Here is a 17,673-nt window from a genome sequence, read left to right on the forward strand (position 1 = left end):
TGGGGAGCTGGCCCTTACCAGCTCCAACTCTATCAAACATTACAAAATGATGATGGTATTTCTCGGAAAAAGAAGTTCAGAATGAAATCCTGTACTTTCTTCATTTTACTTCCTACTAGAGTGAGGAACCATTTAAAGGCTTAACTTATACGCCTTGTACATCTTAAAATGAGTTCATTTGAAAGTGGAAAATTGGACTTGGTTTTATTTAGTTAGTTGCTTGTTTTTATTTATTTGTTTTCTTTCTCCTGCCTACCAGAGTTGAAATGAGTTGTAATGGGATACTTATTAATTAAAAAAAAAAACTGAGCAAAATGTCTTGCATACGTACACTTGCTGTTGTACTTTACTGAACATGGACGTCACCACCCGTGACGTCACCCAGTGGTTTCGGGGAGTCGGTTTTGTGACCAAACCATGGGCATTTGAGCTGCGCCATCTTGGATTTTAGTGGGAGTGTACTTTCCATATTTGGCGAAGAGGCGGTCACTCTACGGGTCAGCCGGCCATGAACCCGGCCACTTAGCTCGGAGCAACCGAGCTAGCCTAAGGCTAATCAGCTAGGCTATCAAGCTAAGCAGTAGCTACACGCAGCTACATCCACCACACGACAGTCCCCGAGTCCGACCCGACTAGCCCGGAGACCTCTGGATGTAGCTGCCTAGCCCAGCCGACGCTTTAGCAAAGAGCTAACTGGCAGTTGGGGGCAGTTGTAGGTTTCAGCAGTGAGGATCACTTCCGCGTTCAAAAAGCTGCAGTTCCTGGGCTGGCTCCAGAAGTGAGCAATTCTCCATTGACCCCCATGTTAAAATAGCCAACTTTACAGCCTAAAAAACATATTTACAGCCTGGTACATTTTTTGTTTTTGGTCTCTATTGAGCCGCCTGGTTAGCTAAGTTGGTAGAGCATGAGACTCAATCTCTCACGGTCGTGGGTTTGAGTCCCATTCTGGATGGCACCTCCTGCCATGGGCTCACCACTTGTGGGAGGTGCTGTAGGACTTCGGTGCATTGTGCATTGGGCGGCAGTTGCCCTGCAACCTGGGTCTGGACCCAGATAAGCAGTGGGCAGCACGGTGGTACAGTGGTTAGCACTGTCGCCTCACAGCAAGAGGGTTCCGGTCTGGGCTTTTTCTGTGTGGGTTCTCTCCTGGGCAGGGCTAGGCAGCTATATCCAGAGGCCTACTTCCAGCGGTTGACAGGGGCTGCAGTGTCCGTGTTTGTTTGCCAGTGTTCGGATACGTTTTTGTGACTATGGCTTCTTGTAGTGTGGACTGTACTAACCGACCGTCGAAGTCTGTGTTGCAGTTTTTTCGGTAAGTAAATTTTTCACTATTTTACCTGGATGTTTGCACTAATTAGCATGTATTAGCATATTTAGCCGCTGGCTTATGGCTTAATTGCCGATTTATGGTCGCTGCTGATAACAGATAAAGGACCGGAGCAGCTAATGTTAGGAACGCTGTTGCGGTGTGTTCCGTGCTCTCAGAGTCCGTTTGTTGCGGGAATACTAGGCTACAAGTTTATTTCGTCTCATTTTTCTGTTTAAAAAGCCAAACATTGCATGGACAGAGCAGCTCCGTCAGTAAGCGACTGCTGTTTGTGTTGCTGTAACTGTAAGGGGATAGTGGGTGGAGGCAACGGTGAAAACCTGTAAATATTAAATATTAAGCATTTTAATATATTATTATTATCATTATTTTTACTGTTACATTAATAATAATGACAATAATAATAATGTTTTTAACGTTTTAATATATTTTATTAATATGAAATAAGAGTCAGTTTAAACAGTCATGTTTAAAACACAACAGCAACATTATGATCTCTGTTGTATGCTGTGTGTCGCGGTTACACAGGGTCGAGCAAGTCGGGTCGGACTTGTGTGGTGGATGTAGCTGCGTGTAGCTGCCGCTTAGCTTGTTAGCCTAGCTCAGAGGTGTCAAACCTGATCCACAAAGGGCTGTGTGGCTGCAGGTTTTTGTCCCAACCAAGCAGCAGCACACCGGACTTGACTCATTTAATCAACTGATCTCAGTCTTCAGAGAGTTGATTGGTCAAACTGTGTGTTCTTGATTGGTTTGAAGTTTAATCTTCCAGTTTTGTGTTGTTTTATGAGTAAGGCTGAGACTGACTTTGTTGCAGTGAACACACATAAACTGACTTTTGTTGGAGTGAGTTTGTACTTTGAGGTCCAAATTTTCATTGTAGTCTGTCTGACCTGTTTTTTTTTTATAGAACACAAGATCAAACACCCTATACTTCAGCTTCAATGTTGTTACATGGTACAATTTTGACTCAGTGATACTGCACAGTGGTGTACTCAGTCTTGTTATATACTCTATATCAATTAAGATGTACAGTGACGTCAGCCTTCAATACAGACTAAATTATCTGTTCTGTTCTGTAATAAATAGCAACTTGTTGAGTCTTTGACCACAAACCTGCAAGATTAACCTTTTCTTTGCAATAAGGTAGGTATGTACATTGTTATGTCCATTATACTGTTTGTCCATGAGGATGTCCTTTTACCATATTAAAATGCTTTTTTTTTCCAACCAAAGCACTTGCAATTTTTCAGACTCCTCCACCTCTTTTGATATGGGCACATTTTGTGAATAGTCATATAAAACGGTCATAAGGCCTGCCTCTTAACTACAGCACTGAACACAGAGAGAGCAACAGCTACAGCAACCAGCAGTTTACTGACAAAATAATAAAACAGGTGCAAATACAAAACAAAACCAACAACAGTGTAACAAACAAAATGTCTATTACTCTCAAACAATAATGTAACTGTCTCTGAAAGAACCCCTGTAGTTTAGAGTACTAACTGAGGTGTACAGTAAATGAAGAGAAATTACAGTTTTCACTATGTTGCAAAGCAGTGCTCAAGAATACAGTTGTAACACATCTCAAGTCCACATATTAATCAACAAAGGCTTTAAGTTGTTCTCAGAAATATCTGCATACAGTGTGTCTGGTCAAATACTGTAACTACAGTACTGTCACATCTGTCAAAAGAACGTTGTAAACATACAAAATGTGAATCACAGTAAACTGCTGACAGCCACAAGTGAGTGTTCACTGAAGATAACACAAACGTAAGTGGAGCTGCCAATTGCAGGTTTTGTACACAACACTCCCAGAAAAAGAATTTCAAATATATTCATGGTACACCCACTTCAAAATGCGATTCAATATACCATAAGTCAGCAAAAAAAAAGCTAATGTCATAATACAATATTCAATTCAGGATACTTAATCAGTATCATAATTATGTTCTTTCTATTGAGATTGGACATGAAATACTACATGATGATACTGCCAAGTTATTACATGATATCATGTACATTTTTCAGTTTTTCTATAATTCATTATTCACTAATAAATGTTGATAATCTTCATTAAAAACAGCCAAGTCCAGCTAACATTAAAACCAGTCACAGTCTATTTTCAAAACCTAAAACAACTTTGACAACTGATATTTACAACTGTTCACTATGAATAATGTAAACAAATATGCCATCTCCCCCCACGCACACTATTTCAAATGATTCCATGGTAGTGTTGCTCACTGTAGTAAATCATTCTGACTGTAACATACACAGCACTGACACACTATCTGCTGTCATGTGCTCTGCAGGGTACAAGGCCAAAACTTAAACAAGGGCGTGGTGTATGATTGGGGTCAGCATGTAAGTCTACTCAATGTTTCAAAGCAAACTGTTGGTTTCACTGCCAACCCAACTGCGGGTGCAGGCCTGGTTGCAGGGGAAAAGGGTTTCCTGGGCCTGGAGGGTAGTTGGTGAAACTGTTGGGCTGAGGAGGAAAGCTCTCCAAAGCAGATGTAGGATGTGCCTGGAACAAGACAAAGAAAAGCAGTGTTTTTGTAGCAGTGAGGCTTTATCAAACCGACATTCAAATACTTGTACATGTGTGCGCATGTGTGTGCGTGTCTACCTGCAGCAGGGCAGACTGCATGGTTGGGTTGTGGAGGCCACCGAGGGCAGCAGGGGAGGCAGAGGGAGAGAATCCTGGTACCCCAGGGAAGGACAGCAAGCTGGGGAACCCGCTGCTTCCTGGAGGCTGGAGTCCACCACTCAACCTGGAATAGACACAGTAATCACTGTCAGACTATAAAACTTTAAATGATCTTTTTGTTATTTGTTATTATAGCAGGAAAATCTCTCACAAGCACCTTGCTAGTTTAGCTTAGCATGCCAGTGCGTCTAAAGCTCAATAATTAACTCATTAGATCTCGTTTGCTTAATCTGTCCAAAAACTAACATGTACAAATAAAAATTTGCTGTTTTACAGAGGATAAGGTGCTGCACTGTGTCTGAGCCGTTACCAGGCAACCAGCAGAGACTCCAGACAGTAACGGCTCTCGTCTTACCATCTGCTAGAAAGTGAACAAGCGCATTTCCCCAAAATGTTGAATTATTCCTTTAAGTCTGTGCATGGTATGAGTACACAGTGTAATCTATCACTACTTGTGTTCATTTCATGAGAATACACAAATCTATGTATGAGGATGGATCTTATATATTATACTTATGACAGTAGTTGCAAATATAACACAATAAAAGTGGTATATTCTTGGTATATTGTATATGTACATGTGTTTATACTATTTACTTATTAATATTTTACTTACTACTTTGCCTATCCCCATGTACAAATGTTAAAAGGTATTAATTGCTGCTAATAGCTATTTAATAGTTCCTCCATATCTTCTGAGTACAAGAAATGTCAACAAAAAGGTGAGGCTTGTGCTTGCAATAATTGTTCATTGACAAGATAACATGCTTAATATATGGCTGACAGTAATCAGCTATTATAGCTGGAAAAGAACAATTCATCACCACACAAACCAAAGTCTGACCCTGACACTGCGGAGTAGGAGCACAAGTGGACTTTGTACTTTGGAGGTGCAATGTTTCCACTAATCACATACAACCCAGGGTGGAAAATCAGTTGACAAGATTTATGATGCTCTTTTTTCAGCCATTTTAGACACATGTGGAAATCAGTGTTAAATGTTCTAATTAACCCAGAGTCTGTTCTATTAACTACTTACTGTGTCCAAGTACTTAATAGTAAAAAATAAAACAGTAACAGTACAACAGTTAGCAGATAAAAAAGCTCTCTGTAATTGTCTATCAAACTTGTGTGACATACCCAGGCTGGAAATTGGAGCTGAAGGCAGATGCAAAGCCTGGTAAAACGGGAGATGATGATGGAACCCCAGCTGCTGCTGCTGCAGCCGCTGCTGCTGCCTGCAGAGGTGCCACCGATGCTACTGAAGATGGAGTTGCACCTGGCAGTCCCATGAATGAAGACAACACAGGGCTCCCAGCCCCGTGCCCCCCTGACACGCCCAGTCCTGGGAAGGCAGCGGGGCTAGGGCCAGGCGGAAGGCCTGGGAATATAGAAGGGGCAGAAGTGAGGCCGAGACCAAAAGGGGAGGCTGCACTGGGGGCACTGTTGGTAGCCAAGCCTGGGTAGATGGAGGTTGGTGGGTGGTTAGAAATTTGGTTGGTAGTGGGAGGAATTGCGGACATAGATGAAGGGATGGAGGATGGAGGTAGAGAAGAAGAGAGGGCAGGGAAAGGAGACAGGCCAGGATAATGTGAGGGACCTGGGCTGGAGGACAGAGCCTGGAGGCCAGTGATAGGAACAGGGCTAGGGAGTGAGACTTGAGGGGAACCTGAGGGGTGTGACAGACCCAAGGAACGTGCCAAAGCAGCCTGCGCAGAACCTGGGACCACCAGAGAGCTAACAGATGGTGTGCCAGAACGAGAGGTGCCCTTGAAAGCAGAGGGCACAGGGCTGTTGCTGCCACTGCTGCTACCCCCAGTGTGTCTGTTCAGGACTCCCGCTGCAGCAATGGCAGCCTGAGCTTGTGCAGAATGAGCTGTAGAGGGTTTGGGACTGGGGCCTGGGGTGGAACAGCTTGGAATTACTGGAGTGGATGATCCTGGAGTGAGAGATTGTGGTCCAGAGGGGGTGTAACTTCTTATCACTGACCCAGAAGGGTTACCTGCTTGTGGGTGCATGCCAGGGAAGGTGGGTCCTGACTGGTGTTCTGTGGACTGGGAAAAAACTTTCTGCTGAGTTGAGCCCATGGAGTTCGTCTGAGACAGGGGGTCTGGGCCGCCGCGAGAGGTAGCAGGGGTGCCTGGTCGAGAAACTGCATGAAAGGGGGAAGAGGTGAAGCCCCCACTGCCGGGGATAGGAGTTCCACAGGGGGTGCCTGAAGGTGTGTGGGCTTTAATGACAGATGAGGGTGTAGGTGTAGCATGACCACTGGGGGTCTGTGGTCCTGCTTTGATGACAGATGGGGATGGAGCAGGGGAGGGAGAAGGGGCATTAGGGTTGTGAGAGGGCACCATGCCAGGGAAAACTGGCGTGATAGGAGTCGTGGGAGGCGGCTGAGCGGGAGAAGCCTGGGGTGGGACAGGGGTAGAAGGCGTGGACCCATGAGGAATAAGAAGGGGCCCGCTGTTGATTCCAGGTGTGGTGTTCTGCGGATTGCCTGGTTTGGCATAACCTGAAAATAAAAGGAGATCAGAGTTGAAAGGTTATCTAAGATAATGACTGACATGGTATTATAATCAATAACGAAAAAAAAAAAAACATTTCAACAGTACAAAATAGTTCCATTTCATTTTTTTTTTCTGATCAATGATGTTATTGTTAAAAATCAACTTTCATTACAAGACACAGGCAGAGTAGGTTAAAGCCCAACAAACTATTGTAGAAGAAGCAATCCATTCACATTTTTAAAAAAATGAGATGAGAAACAGCAAAGAGGAATAGCCAGAGAGCATCCCAGCGTGCAACTTATTACAAGGAAATAGCCAACAAATTTCAAAGATTGGAATATGTCTGCTTTTTTACCTTTAGGGAAACGTTTAAAAAATGTATTTGATTTGGTAACCCCAAATTAACTTTCCTCACATCTCACATTGTTATCCTCCAGACATCTGGCTTTGGACATTTTCTCAATTTAATTAAACAAAAGTCATCTTTGCGCTTCTGACCAGAAGTCCCCCCCAAAGGCCCTAAAACATGTATTTCAATTGTGAAAACTGATAAGACACTGCATTCAAAAAATAAGTTATCCCAAGCAATGCATGTTAAATGTCAGCCCACAGCATGACTCCAGAAAGAAAAAGATTAATGACATTAGTTTGAAGCTATTCCCAGCCCAGGCAACCAAAGATCTGTCCTCACAAACCACCAAAATATACTTCCACACTGACTGACCAGAAAACAGAAATATCGGGAAGCGAATAAATATGACAGAAATGCAGGTTATAATACAATCTACTCCAAAAACACCCCCTTGAAAATTACCACAAAATTAAATCAACATTTCTCCAATAATTCTAAATTAAAGGTTTCACTTGAATCCAATACACAGCTATTGTACTGGAATGAATTCAAATGTACAGGGGGTTTGCATTTTTCTGGTCACTCAGTGTACACCAGCAGAGGTGAAAAGCGCATTCTTCACCTGATAAAGGCAGTAAACTGGAGAAGCGCAGGTAAGCAGCATGCCAGGAAGTTAGCCAGCAAGCTTCAAGGAGTGCCTATTTGCTGTCACACACGCACGCACGTGAGCACACACTTGCTTCAATCGAATCGTACCTGCTACTTTGTGGGTGGAGTTGTAGGGGGGAGGGGGAACGTTGGCAGTTATAACCCCTCCCACAGAAACAAGGCCTGCGTTGTTGTAAGCACCTGAGTAGCAGTTGCAAATATTAACAGTGTCCACCACACACTCATAGAGACACACACACAACTGTAAGAATCACACACAAGTCACCCCACTACCAACTACGCCTCCACTAATCCCAGATGGCAGTAATAAAACAAGCCTAACTAAAACTTAAAGCCACTCAAAGCAGCATTATTAATCCCTCAGTTAGCTGTTTTTTTTAATTATTGAAAGGTTGTATACAGAGATTGATTACTGCGCAGAGCAGAAAAAAAGAAGGGATAAGTGGGTGTAAGTGGGTTATTTCTTACTTGGTGCGATCGTAGCATGGGGTCGGCACGGTGGTATAGGATAGGGAACAGGCCGATGAGGATTGTAGGTTGAAGGAAACTAAAAAAAAAAAAAAGGAAGCGACAAAAGATATAACACACTTCACAAATCAACCAATTCTGTCTAATTATAATATTTAATGTTTCTAAACTATAATGGCAGCAGTTTAGACATTTCTGCCACTTGAAAGAGATTCACATGAATAAGCTCTTAAATTCCTGTGTGGGATCTTTGAAAATATTTGAAAGTATTTAAAATCTGTGACTTTTACCAAATGTATGTGCATGTTTTCAAAGCTGAAGTCTTTATCATGTAATCATCATGGAAAGTAATGTAATTAGTCATGTGAGGGCTTGTCACTCAGTCATGAGATCTCTATTACATCATCTCAGTCAGTCACTCCCTCTCTAGTGCTTACAGGTTTGAATGGTCCAATAATCCGGGAAGCAATTCCTTTCCCCTCCATACTGTTAGAGGTATCATCTTTCTTCTCTCCTTCTTTTTTTACTGGAGGGATTCCCTGTGATCGTAAAAAAAAATACACATTTGGTCAGATTGCTCAGGTTATGTTATTTTTATTTATATTTTTACATTTCTTTTCCAACTTCGTTGGTTAGCTTGTGGTTAACATATCTAAAATCCCATTGTTCAGGTGTGGGATGCCCTCAGGAAAAGCTCGGTGCAGAGCCCTGCACATACTCACAGGAAATGTGCCATTGACCAGGCTAGGTCTGCCTTTAGGGTATGGATTCCCTGGTATCATACCACAGGAGGAGATCATGGCTACAGGAGCCTTGCAGCCAACTTTACACACCTGATGAGAGAGAAGTGGCATTGTTTTAGGAATAATGTGTACAGAAATAATACTTTATTATGTATGTCAACAATCATTCATACAAGCCAATACACTGCTCATTTAGGAGTTAATTTTAGTCTGTATTATTGTTTTTTAATGAGATCAGTTGCTTGTTCCTCACTAGGCAACAGTTGTTTCTTTTGGGCCTTTATGGGTATTAAAAGAACTCCTTGAGGTATTTCGGTAACATGGGATTAGCAAATAGGCTTTCTGTGCTAACCTACCTAAAAATATGATGAACATGAATATGGAAAGGTGAACTTACTTGCTCTAGTATTCTGCGTGCTCGCTTCTTCTCAGACAAGTGTATGCGAAACAGATCCTCCACAGGACGGTAGTTTTGAGCATCTGAAATGTTCCTGTATGGGACCAGAGACCCAACACTTCTCAAGTAACCGTTTAGTATAAAACAGGCTGAAATTACAACACTAAAAGTCAGCTTATAGTGTATCAGAAACAGTTTAGAGTGCTTAAATGTTTGTTTTTATTCACAATTTACTCACAAAGCTATCAGTTCCAGAACAATCAGTCTGTCCTTTGAGAAGGTGAAGCAATTCAGGATATTTGCAACTTTGGTTGTAGGAATTGCAACCATTTTCTAAAGGCAAAAGAAGGAAGAACAAGTTTAACAAATGCTTTGAAACACACCAGAGCCAGTGAGAGGTGAGAATTCTACACACAGTAAAGCATTTCACTCATCTTGAATTTATTTTTAACCCAACAAAAAAAATGGACACATTTTTTACAGATGAAAAACATTTTGGTGCCTCAATCCCTTAAAATATTTGTTACTTACATGCTGCAGAGCTTTAACTGCTTTGACCTGAGGTTCTGCCCATGAGAAGTACTTCAGTATCTCTATCACCTGCAATGTTCAAGACAGTATTACAACATACAGTAACACTAAGTAGTATAAAGTGTGACAGCATGAAAACAACTGCAAATACATAGCTATCCTCGGTCCATTAGATCTAACAGTTTTTGCGATTATTTTACACATGCAGACTCAGACATCATAATTCATGAGTATCATTTGCTTAAGTATTCAATTTCAAAATATACCCATGTGTAGCACGGGTTACGAAGTAAATCAACAACTACCAATACTATCAGGTCCTAATTTTGCTACTTGCACATACTATGAGTGATTTTACAAGTTTTTGTGAGAACCCTGTCCATCAAGTGTGTTATAAGTGCCCTCTTCGTTACCTGCTCACTGGAGAAATATCCATGCACCTGTTCTATAGCTTTGATGCGCTGATCGGTAAGGACGCACTGAAACACAGGATGGAGAATTACCAAATCCTGGGGTTAAAACAATGTCAAATCTTAAATCAGAAAGATAATTTAGGTTTACAGAGTTTTTACCTTTCTTATCTCATCCAAGACAATGTCAAATGACTTTTTATCCATGATTGTTAACTTAAACAAATAGTAGCCTCTTTGATAATGAATACTTACTATACCACGCACGTGGTAAATACACTTTTTACGACACAACAAATAAAGAAATTCAAGATAACATGCATTCGGGTGACTTTAACTCTAAATACTTTGCTACTGGCACAGCGTCGCTGATTCATTTATAATGAACTGAACGCATAATTTAAAACACTAAATATTCGCAGTACATAATTAGTTCCGTAGTAAAGCTGCATGATCTTTTCAGTTCTTTCCGATACAACTTTTCCGCCTGTGAACAATGACTGTGAACAAGAGGAGCTATCTGCAGCAAATCTGCCCGCAGCTAACAACAAGCTAACAACAAGCTACAGCTACCGCAGTGCTGAGCACTGCTCAACAAAACCACACTAGAAAATTCGAATAAAATATGTGCACGTCTTTTAGCTCAAGCTTAGTTTAAATCTAAAGCTGGCGTTAAGCACAATACAAACTGGAAAATGTAAAAATTCATTAAAGAATTTTTTCCTAAATCTCAAAATGACGCGCTAGGACAGGTAGCACTCTTGCTAGCTTCCACTGACAGCTGGCGCTTGTAACGTCAACACCGAGAAGGACCCCTCCGAGGCAGCTTGTCAGGAAAACACTGTGTAGCAGTTTATATGAAAATAACAAAATTGGTTTGAGTTGGTTTGAGTAATATTATCAGTACAACTAGGCGATTTATAGTTGACATAATCACTGTTCCAACAGAATTTAATCTGTTGGAACATTATTTTTTACATTTTGTTTTATTGTTTCTCTGCAGGCAGTGTCAGGCCATGTTTGGACAGTGCACAAGAAGTAAACATAAAATGAGTGTCGGCGGCGCAGAGAATAAGGAATAAACAACTCTTTTAATAGTAAAAATGGACCGCTTTTCGTGGTCAAATGGACTTTTAGAAATAAACGAAACTTTAGTGATCCAGCAACGAGGTGTGAGACTGTATGACGGTGATGATAAGGTATAGTTCTGCTTTCTGGTAGCCAAGTTTGTGGCCTGACATAACAGAGCAGCCAAAACTTAGACGCAATATTATTGACAAGATAGTTGAATAATACAGCAATAATGACGGTGTACATGGGGTACTGATGAAGTTCAGGTAGATCATTGCGGTTTTAGGTGGTGAAATGTTTAGTGTACGGTGATTATAACCTAATTCCTTTAAATAAGGAAATCACACCCTGTCTTTTTCTGTCGTTGTACCAGGCTAAGCTGGATGTTGGAGTTGTCTTGTTGAGCACCCATCGGCTGATCTGGAGGGACGTAAAAAATCATGTAAGACAGCAGCAAACAGGATTACATATTGTTCATATTGAGGCGTGGTGCTATTATTCACCGGTTTCTCTTCACTTTTTGTGTACTGATTGTAATCATGACTCCTGCATTTCTCTAAGGAATGCTGCATAGCCATGCCCCTGTCACAGATCATCTTCTTTGAGGAGCAGGCTGCAGGAATAGGAAAGAGGTCAGTATCATTAAATGCATCTTGTGGTGTTAAAAAATGTAATCAAGGTCCACTTCACAGCGATTTCAATCCATCTCACTGTCTAGCTGGTTTATGTGTGGAGAAGAGAATGAGATATAGTTAAAAGTTGTGGAAAAAGCTTGGTGGACCTTGAGTTAAGATTTTCTCATGAAAAGTTAAAAATAAACTTTCACTCGTGGGATCAACAAAAAAAAAGAGAAATTAACTATTGGTATCTCATATTCTACAGTGCAAAAATAGTTGTTCACCTGCATCCAGCACCTGCCAACAAGGAGCCAGGTCCCTACCAACACAGCAAGTACTCTTACATCAAACTGTCCTTCAAAGAACACGGGCAGATTGAGGTAGTCCTGCGTTTGTTTTCATTTTGTGAACTCCTTCTTTAGATAGACTCTGTGTTTGGTTCTTGATTACATGGAACCAACAACATGGTGCCATTTGCTTGCAGTTTTACAGGAGGCTGACAGAAGAGATGACTCAGAAGAGATGGGAGAGTACACCAGTTTCACAACCAATCCCCACAGGAACTGGCTCTCAGGTTAGAAGCTGAACTGACGTACTTCCTCATTTGATTAGAATCTCTTCCTGTCCACTGTTTCATAATTCTGGGGATTTTTAGATTCAGATACCAGAAGGCTATGTGAATTATTTTCACACCCCAGGACTAACTGCACCATCCAAACTGCCATATAACAGTTTAATAAGTGTTTACACTGTACAGGGCAGTTGCATTACTGTCAGTTCAAATTATTTTCCACAGGATGGCAGTGTTGTCTCTTTATTCTTGGGCTTTTCAGTTAAACTAGTCAGAACTTCTGTCTCTATGTTTAGGACTTTTCAAAAGATTCTGTATTAGTGTGCATCATATTAATCTAAAACTATGTTTAGCATCCCATAGCAATAAGACCACGCTTTACAAAGTCAAGTTAAAATTCAGTCTCTTTGAAGGCTGTTACAAAAGTCAGTTCACTTGCATTAGGTCATGTGCCTCCAAATTAGCTTATTATGTCATTATTCTTAATTTTTTTTTTATAAACAGTATGAAATCAAAGTCACCAAAATTGGCTTATGGAACATACCAACAGTTGACCACAACCGGTTCCATCCTCACTGTTTGTCTTTACTTTTCCTTTGAGGCTTGTTCCCAACTTTACAATTGCTGGTGTGTTTCACTGTGTTTTTCTTTCCTTCATGGTCATGTAGACAGGAAAGACACGTGCAGTGGGGATCGTTGGCATCGAGAGGAAGATAGAGGAGAAGAGGAAAGAAACAGACAAAAACATTTCAGAGGTACCATAAAATACTGAAATACTGACATACGTGTCCAAATGGGAATTGTGGTGGTGTCATTCTAATATAGATTTATAGATTTGAATAGAAACTAAGTTAAGTAAACTGTCTGTGTGTCATGTCATCACCTTCCTTATAGTTCCCAGTTTGTATTTAGAAGTTTTGTATTTAGCCTTTTTTGACTGTGAATATACTGAGAACACAGAGTGGTTTCCTTTAAAACATTTCTATGAATGTTTTGATCAGTTTTTTTTTTCTGCCATACAAAACATGTCACCATCAGAATTTATTGTAACTGATACGAAATCAAGCCGACCACAGCCGCTGTGAAACTCATTAGGCAACCATGAAGTTATGTGTTGATGCAACCGCTTTTGGACACTCTGTATGTCTTGACTATGAAATAATTCAATTGAAACAACATATATTTAGCTCCATGAAAAGTATAACATTGATTCAAATGGGTCTTCATGACAAGGGAGAATGTTGAGTTTTACCATCAGTCAGAGGAGGGGTGGAGATGCCTTGGAATGATATTTAAATTTTATCTGTAGCCATGAAGTTTTGTGGTTTATTTAATTGTGAACATTTTTGAGCACTATTACCCATTTAGACTCTTTTTTTTCAGGCCTTTGAGGACCTCAGTAAGCTGATGGTGAAGGTAAAGAATGCTTTCCTTTCTATGTTCTCATTTTCCTGTAGTTGGTGATTTATAACAGAACTATTGACCACTTTATATTTTATCTAGTGACACACAGTATGCTTGTTGAAACACCATAATGCATATGCAGTGGGATTTGCTGAATGATTGACTGCTCTGACTAACAGGCCAAAGAGATGGTGGAGCTGTCCAGATCAATAGCCAGCAAGATCAAAGAAAAGCAGGGAGATATAACAGAAGATGAGGTGAGAACATGACCAGTATAATCAGACACAGAAACATGGGAACAATGGACAGTTTAAAATGACTGCACATGCAAAAATCTTTCATCATAAAAGTAATAAATCTAAGTAATAATCTCTCATTTTCAGTGGACTGCTAAATTCACAATCTGAGGCCTGATGCACATACATATGTGACAACATTGCTGTTGCATCATACTGTTACACCATGCAGTCTTTACACTTAAATACTCACCATTTGGTTTTCAGGTAGTTTTCTTTTTATTAACAGTTATGTTCTGTTCTGTTTTACAGACAATCCGGTTTAAGTCCTACCTACTGAGTATGGGTATTGCTAACCCTGTTACTAGGGAAACACATGGATCAGGCACACATTACCACATGCAGCTGGCTAAGCAACTGGGAGATATGCTTCAGGCCCCCCTAGAGGTAAGTGAATTTTTCTGTCATGCATCTACACCGCCATAGATCACACTCTGCTCTGAACCATCGCTTTACTTACTTTTCCACCTTAATCTCTTTCTGACTCTCGTTTCTCTTTCTCTCTCCTTTTCACTCCCTCCTCTCTCAGGAGCGCGGGGGTATGATGGCTCTCACTGAGGTGTACTGTCTCGTCAACCGTGCTAGAGGGATGGAGGTAATGTTTGCACAAATGCACACAACACCAAACAGTTGAAGAATATAACAGCTTTGCTACCTATACATTCATGCAACATACAAATGTCGTTGTCAGATGCTGAGCTTTTTTTCCCCCCTCTTTCCATAGCTTTTATCTCCAGAAGATTTGGTAAATGCTTGCAAGATGTTCGAGTCATTGAAGCTTCCTTTGAAGTGAGTCTGAATTGTTTGTCTTTGTATTGTATTGTTTAAATTATCTATGTGTACTTGCATACATTCTTTTTTTTGTATAGACAAGGCTACGTGTTTATTAAAGGAATATAGGGCAGTGTAGGGGCCTGCTTCACAGAGGCCAGGCTCTTCCTGCCTGGCTTCCTGTTGTTGGAAGGGGTGTCCAGCTCTCTACAGCTGTCATTTCCTGTCACTTCCTGGGGTTTCAAAAGAAACACTGGCCTGTTTCCCTGCTATGCTGATCCTTGCACCCCCCAAACTGGTTGCATTTTGGCTTAACAAAATATCACCTCTGCTTAAAACTGCCCTGCCTGTCTCACACACACACACCCTTTCCTTCACCGTCTTGTCTTCTTTGTAGGCTGCGTGTGTTTGACAGTGGTGTGATGGTGGTCCAGCTGCAGTCTCACAGCGAAGAGGAAATGATAGCCTCAGCACTTGACAATGTAAGCTTTTACTGTCACAAGCATTATACTGACAACGACATGGTCACACATTCATCAAACAGCATGTTCCACTAACTCAGATATATATATATATACACATTTACACACATATACTGTATATACACATATATCTTTGAAAAATATCTAGAGATAAATCACAGTTGAAACCTTTGGGTTGTAAGTTTTCCATCTCTCCCTTCCTCTTCTACAGGTGTCAGAGAAAGGCTCCTTGACAGCAGAGGAGTTTGCAAAGCTCTTGGGTCTCTCAGTTCTTCTGTCTAAAGAGCGGTAAGTTATCTCGCAGGCTCATGATGGGAATCTCATTTTATAGTTCTTTATTGCTTTATTTTGTCACTAGTTTCTTCTTCCTCATTTCTGTGTGTCCTCTTTTCCTTTCTCATCTCCAGGTTGTTGCTGGCTGAGAAGATGGGCCACCTGTGTAGAGATGACTCCGTTGAGGGTCTGAGATTCTATCCAAACCTCTTTTGACCTGTTTAGAATCATTATTGTTGAGATAGAGACAAATAACCTAAAACCACGCTGCACTGTCTCTACAGAGATAGACTGATGCATTAACACCCTCTTTTTACATCTATATGTATATACTGGTAGAGTGTAGAGCAGTAGAGTGCATGTTGTACTTTGTGCTCTTCAGTGCAGTTATAATTATTGAATGGTTGGTGTTCTGTTAGTGGTGCAGCTTTGTAGATTCACTGTAAGTACCACCAGCTATTTTCTATCTAGATCTTTAAAATTTACCTGCAAACTGCAAATACTGTACATGCAGCAAAGTGTTCCCAGATATGTAAAAAAAAATGGGAGTGGGAAAATTGGCTAAATGGGGCATACAGTGTTATTGTTATTATTTTTTTGGAACACCACTTACTGTGTTGCACAGCTTATACATTTTTACAGGAGGGGGGTTCTGTTTTGAAAAAGCTACTGATCACATTTTCCAAAGTAAAATATTCACTTAAGTAAAAAAACCTTTCAGTAGTTTTTCTGCATCAAGACCTGATTCTTGGCCCTTCTCCTGTCAAACTGTCTTTGAATCTAACAGCCTTTGTCGAGGATACATTCAAGAAAAGAACAAGTTAGAAATAAAATGCCTGCTCTGCTATCAGTTTGGTTCACAGGGTATAAAATATAGAGCATATTTCCAAATGTGTGCAGAGGTTGTGTTATAGAAATTCCAGTTGTGACTGTTTTGAAGCCAAAATGAAAGGGGAGTACCCTGTTAATTGGCCCAGTGAAGTGCTTGTAAATTCTATCACTTTCCCATATCTCTTAACTGTATAATATATTAGGAGTAACTCCAGAAGAAGTGATGAAGGTATGAAATGCAAGCATATTGTGAGCAACTGGTCTAAGTGGCATCATGTCTAAATTTCATACTTGCTGGGAGTGCTGCCACTGTATTTTTTTGTTTTTAATCTGTGTGTGTCCCTGAAGGGCTTTTTACACACAGGATAGAAAAGTTCTTTGTTCCCATTGTGAGCTGAACTGAGCGGTAAACAGTGTTTCATCTCCAGACAAGCTTCCTGTTTTCTGCTCGGTCTCGGTGGAGGAAAAATGAAGGTCTGCAGACCTGCATACAACTGATTAGATTACCACGCCATGTGGTTCACTTATTGACAGTAGATGAACTTCATTGGTTCAGGAAATCATGAGAGCTGAGCTCAGGCAGGTCTGATCATAATAATCAGGGATTCATGCACAGCAGTGAACTTTTGGTGTATGTTTTTATTTACGTATAAAAATGGGTCCTGTTCTTGCATGTTTAGATGGACTGATTTACTCACTGGTGCATTTTAAGTGTCATCTCTTCAGATCTCAGTAATGTTTGTTTTCATCAGTGGATCATAGGAAAATGACTTGTCATTATGTGGGAGGAAGATAATCTGATTGTATGAGATGAATAGATCCGCTGTTTAATGCATTTCATTAAATGTTTTTCTTCTGGTACCCTGCCTCCTCCTGTGGGCAATTTAGGATGGACAGATCTATTATGCTCAAATTTCCATATGAATATATCATGAGTTTCTTTTTTTAAATCTATTCCTTTTAACAAGAGCCTTACATAAAAAAATGATTTATGTGTGACTGACAGTTGAAGGACTGAATTATAGATCCATCTGTTGCCACGTTCATATTTCCACATGTAGTCACTTTCCTCAGGCACCTGCGCTGAAGTCTTTTGATGACCCAGGTGCCTGTTGTTTAAACCGATAGGCTAATCTCCTGAATGATTCAGTTCATATATTCCAAAACTTAAACTGTCAGGAGAGTAAAGGGTCTTTCATCAGGGCTATAGTTTTCTATAAAGGCCTTGAGCTGTAGC

The 17,673-nt window shown here is 40.7% G+C and overlaps 2 protein-coding genes across 4 annotated transcripts; one reads left to right on the forward strand and one right to left on the reverse strand.

The window, feature by feature from the left end:
* Positions 1-2,029: 2,029 nt before the first annotated feature.
* proser1 (proline and serine rich 1) lies at positions 2,030-10,894 on the reverse strand. Of its 2 annotated transcripts, XM_041051525.1 has the most exons (12): positions 10,283-10,894; positions 10,124-10,189; positions 9,711-9,779; positions 9,418-9,512; positions 9,180-9,273; positions 8,762-8,872; positions 8,477-8,578; positions 8,040-8,118; positions 7,659-7,751; positions 5,184-6,555; positions 3,963-4,107; positions 2,030-3,860 (listed from the first exon to the last, which is right to left on the reverse strand). In XM_041051525.1, exons 1-12 carry the CDS (start codon positions 10,325-10,327, stop codon positions 3,735-3,737), a joined length of 2,397 nt encoding a protein of 798 aa, XP_040907459.1. In that variant the 5' UTR covers positions 10,328-10,894; the 3' UTR covers positions 2,030-3,734. The 2 variants fall into 2 exon arrangements, with proteins under 2 accessions (XP_040907459.1, XP_040907460.1); XM_041051526.1 differs by lacking the exon at positions 7,659-7,751.
* A 232-nt stretch (positions 10,895-11,126) lies between these two features.
* On the forward strand, positions 11,127-17,293 carry vps36 (vacuolar protein sorting 36 homolog). 2 transcript variants are annotated; one of them, XM_041052263.1, is made up of 14 exons: positions 11,127-11,319; positions 11,565-11,633; positions 11,753-11,823; positions 12,074-12,188; positions 12,293-12,382; positions 13,048-13,134; positions 13,763-13,795; positions 13,963-14,040; positions 14,332-14,466; positions 14,609-14,674; positions 14,804-14,868; positions 15,248-15,332; positions 15,544-15,620; positions 15,740-17,293. In XM_041052263.1, exons 1-14 carry the CDS (start codon positions 11,224-11,226, stop codon positions 15,819-15,821), a joined length of 1,149 nt encoding a protein of 382 aa, XP_040908197.1. In that variant the 5' UTR covers positions 11,127-11,223; the 3' UTR covers positions 15,822-17,293. The 2 variants fall into 2 exon arrangements, with proteins under 2 accessions (XP_040908197.1, XP_040908198.1); XM_041052264.1 differs by lacking the exon at positions 11,127-11,319 and adding an exon at positions 11,371-11,457.
* The last annotated feature ends 380 nt before the right edge of the window (positions 17,294-17,673 follow it).

Source organism: Toxotes jaculatrix, chromosome 12 (assembly GCF_017976425.1).
Source record: "Toxotes jaculatrix isolate fToxJac2 chromosome 12, fToxJac2.pri, whole genome shotgun sequence".
Taxonomy (NCBI): Eukaryota; Metazoa; Chordata; class Actinopteri; family Toxotidae; genus Toxotes; species Toxotes jaculatrix.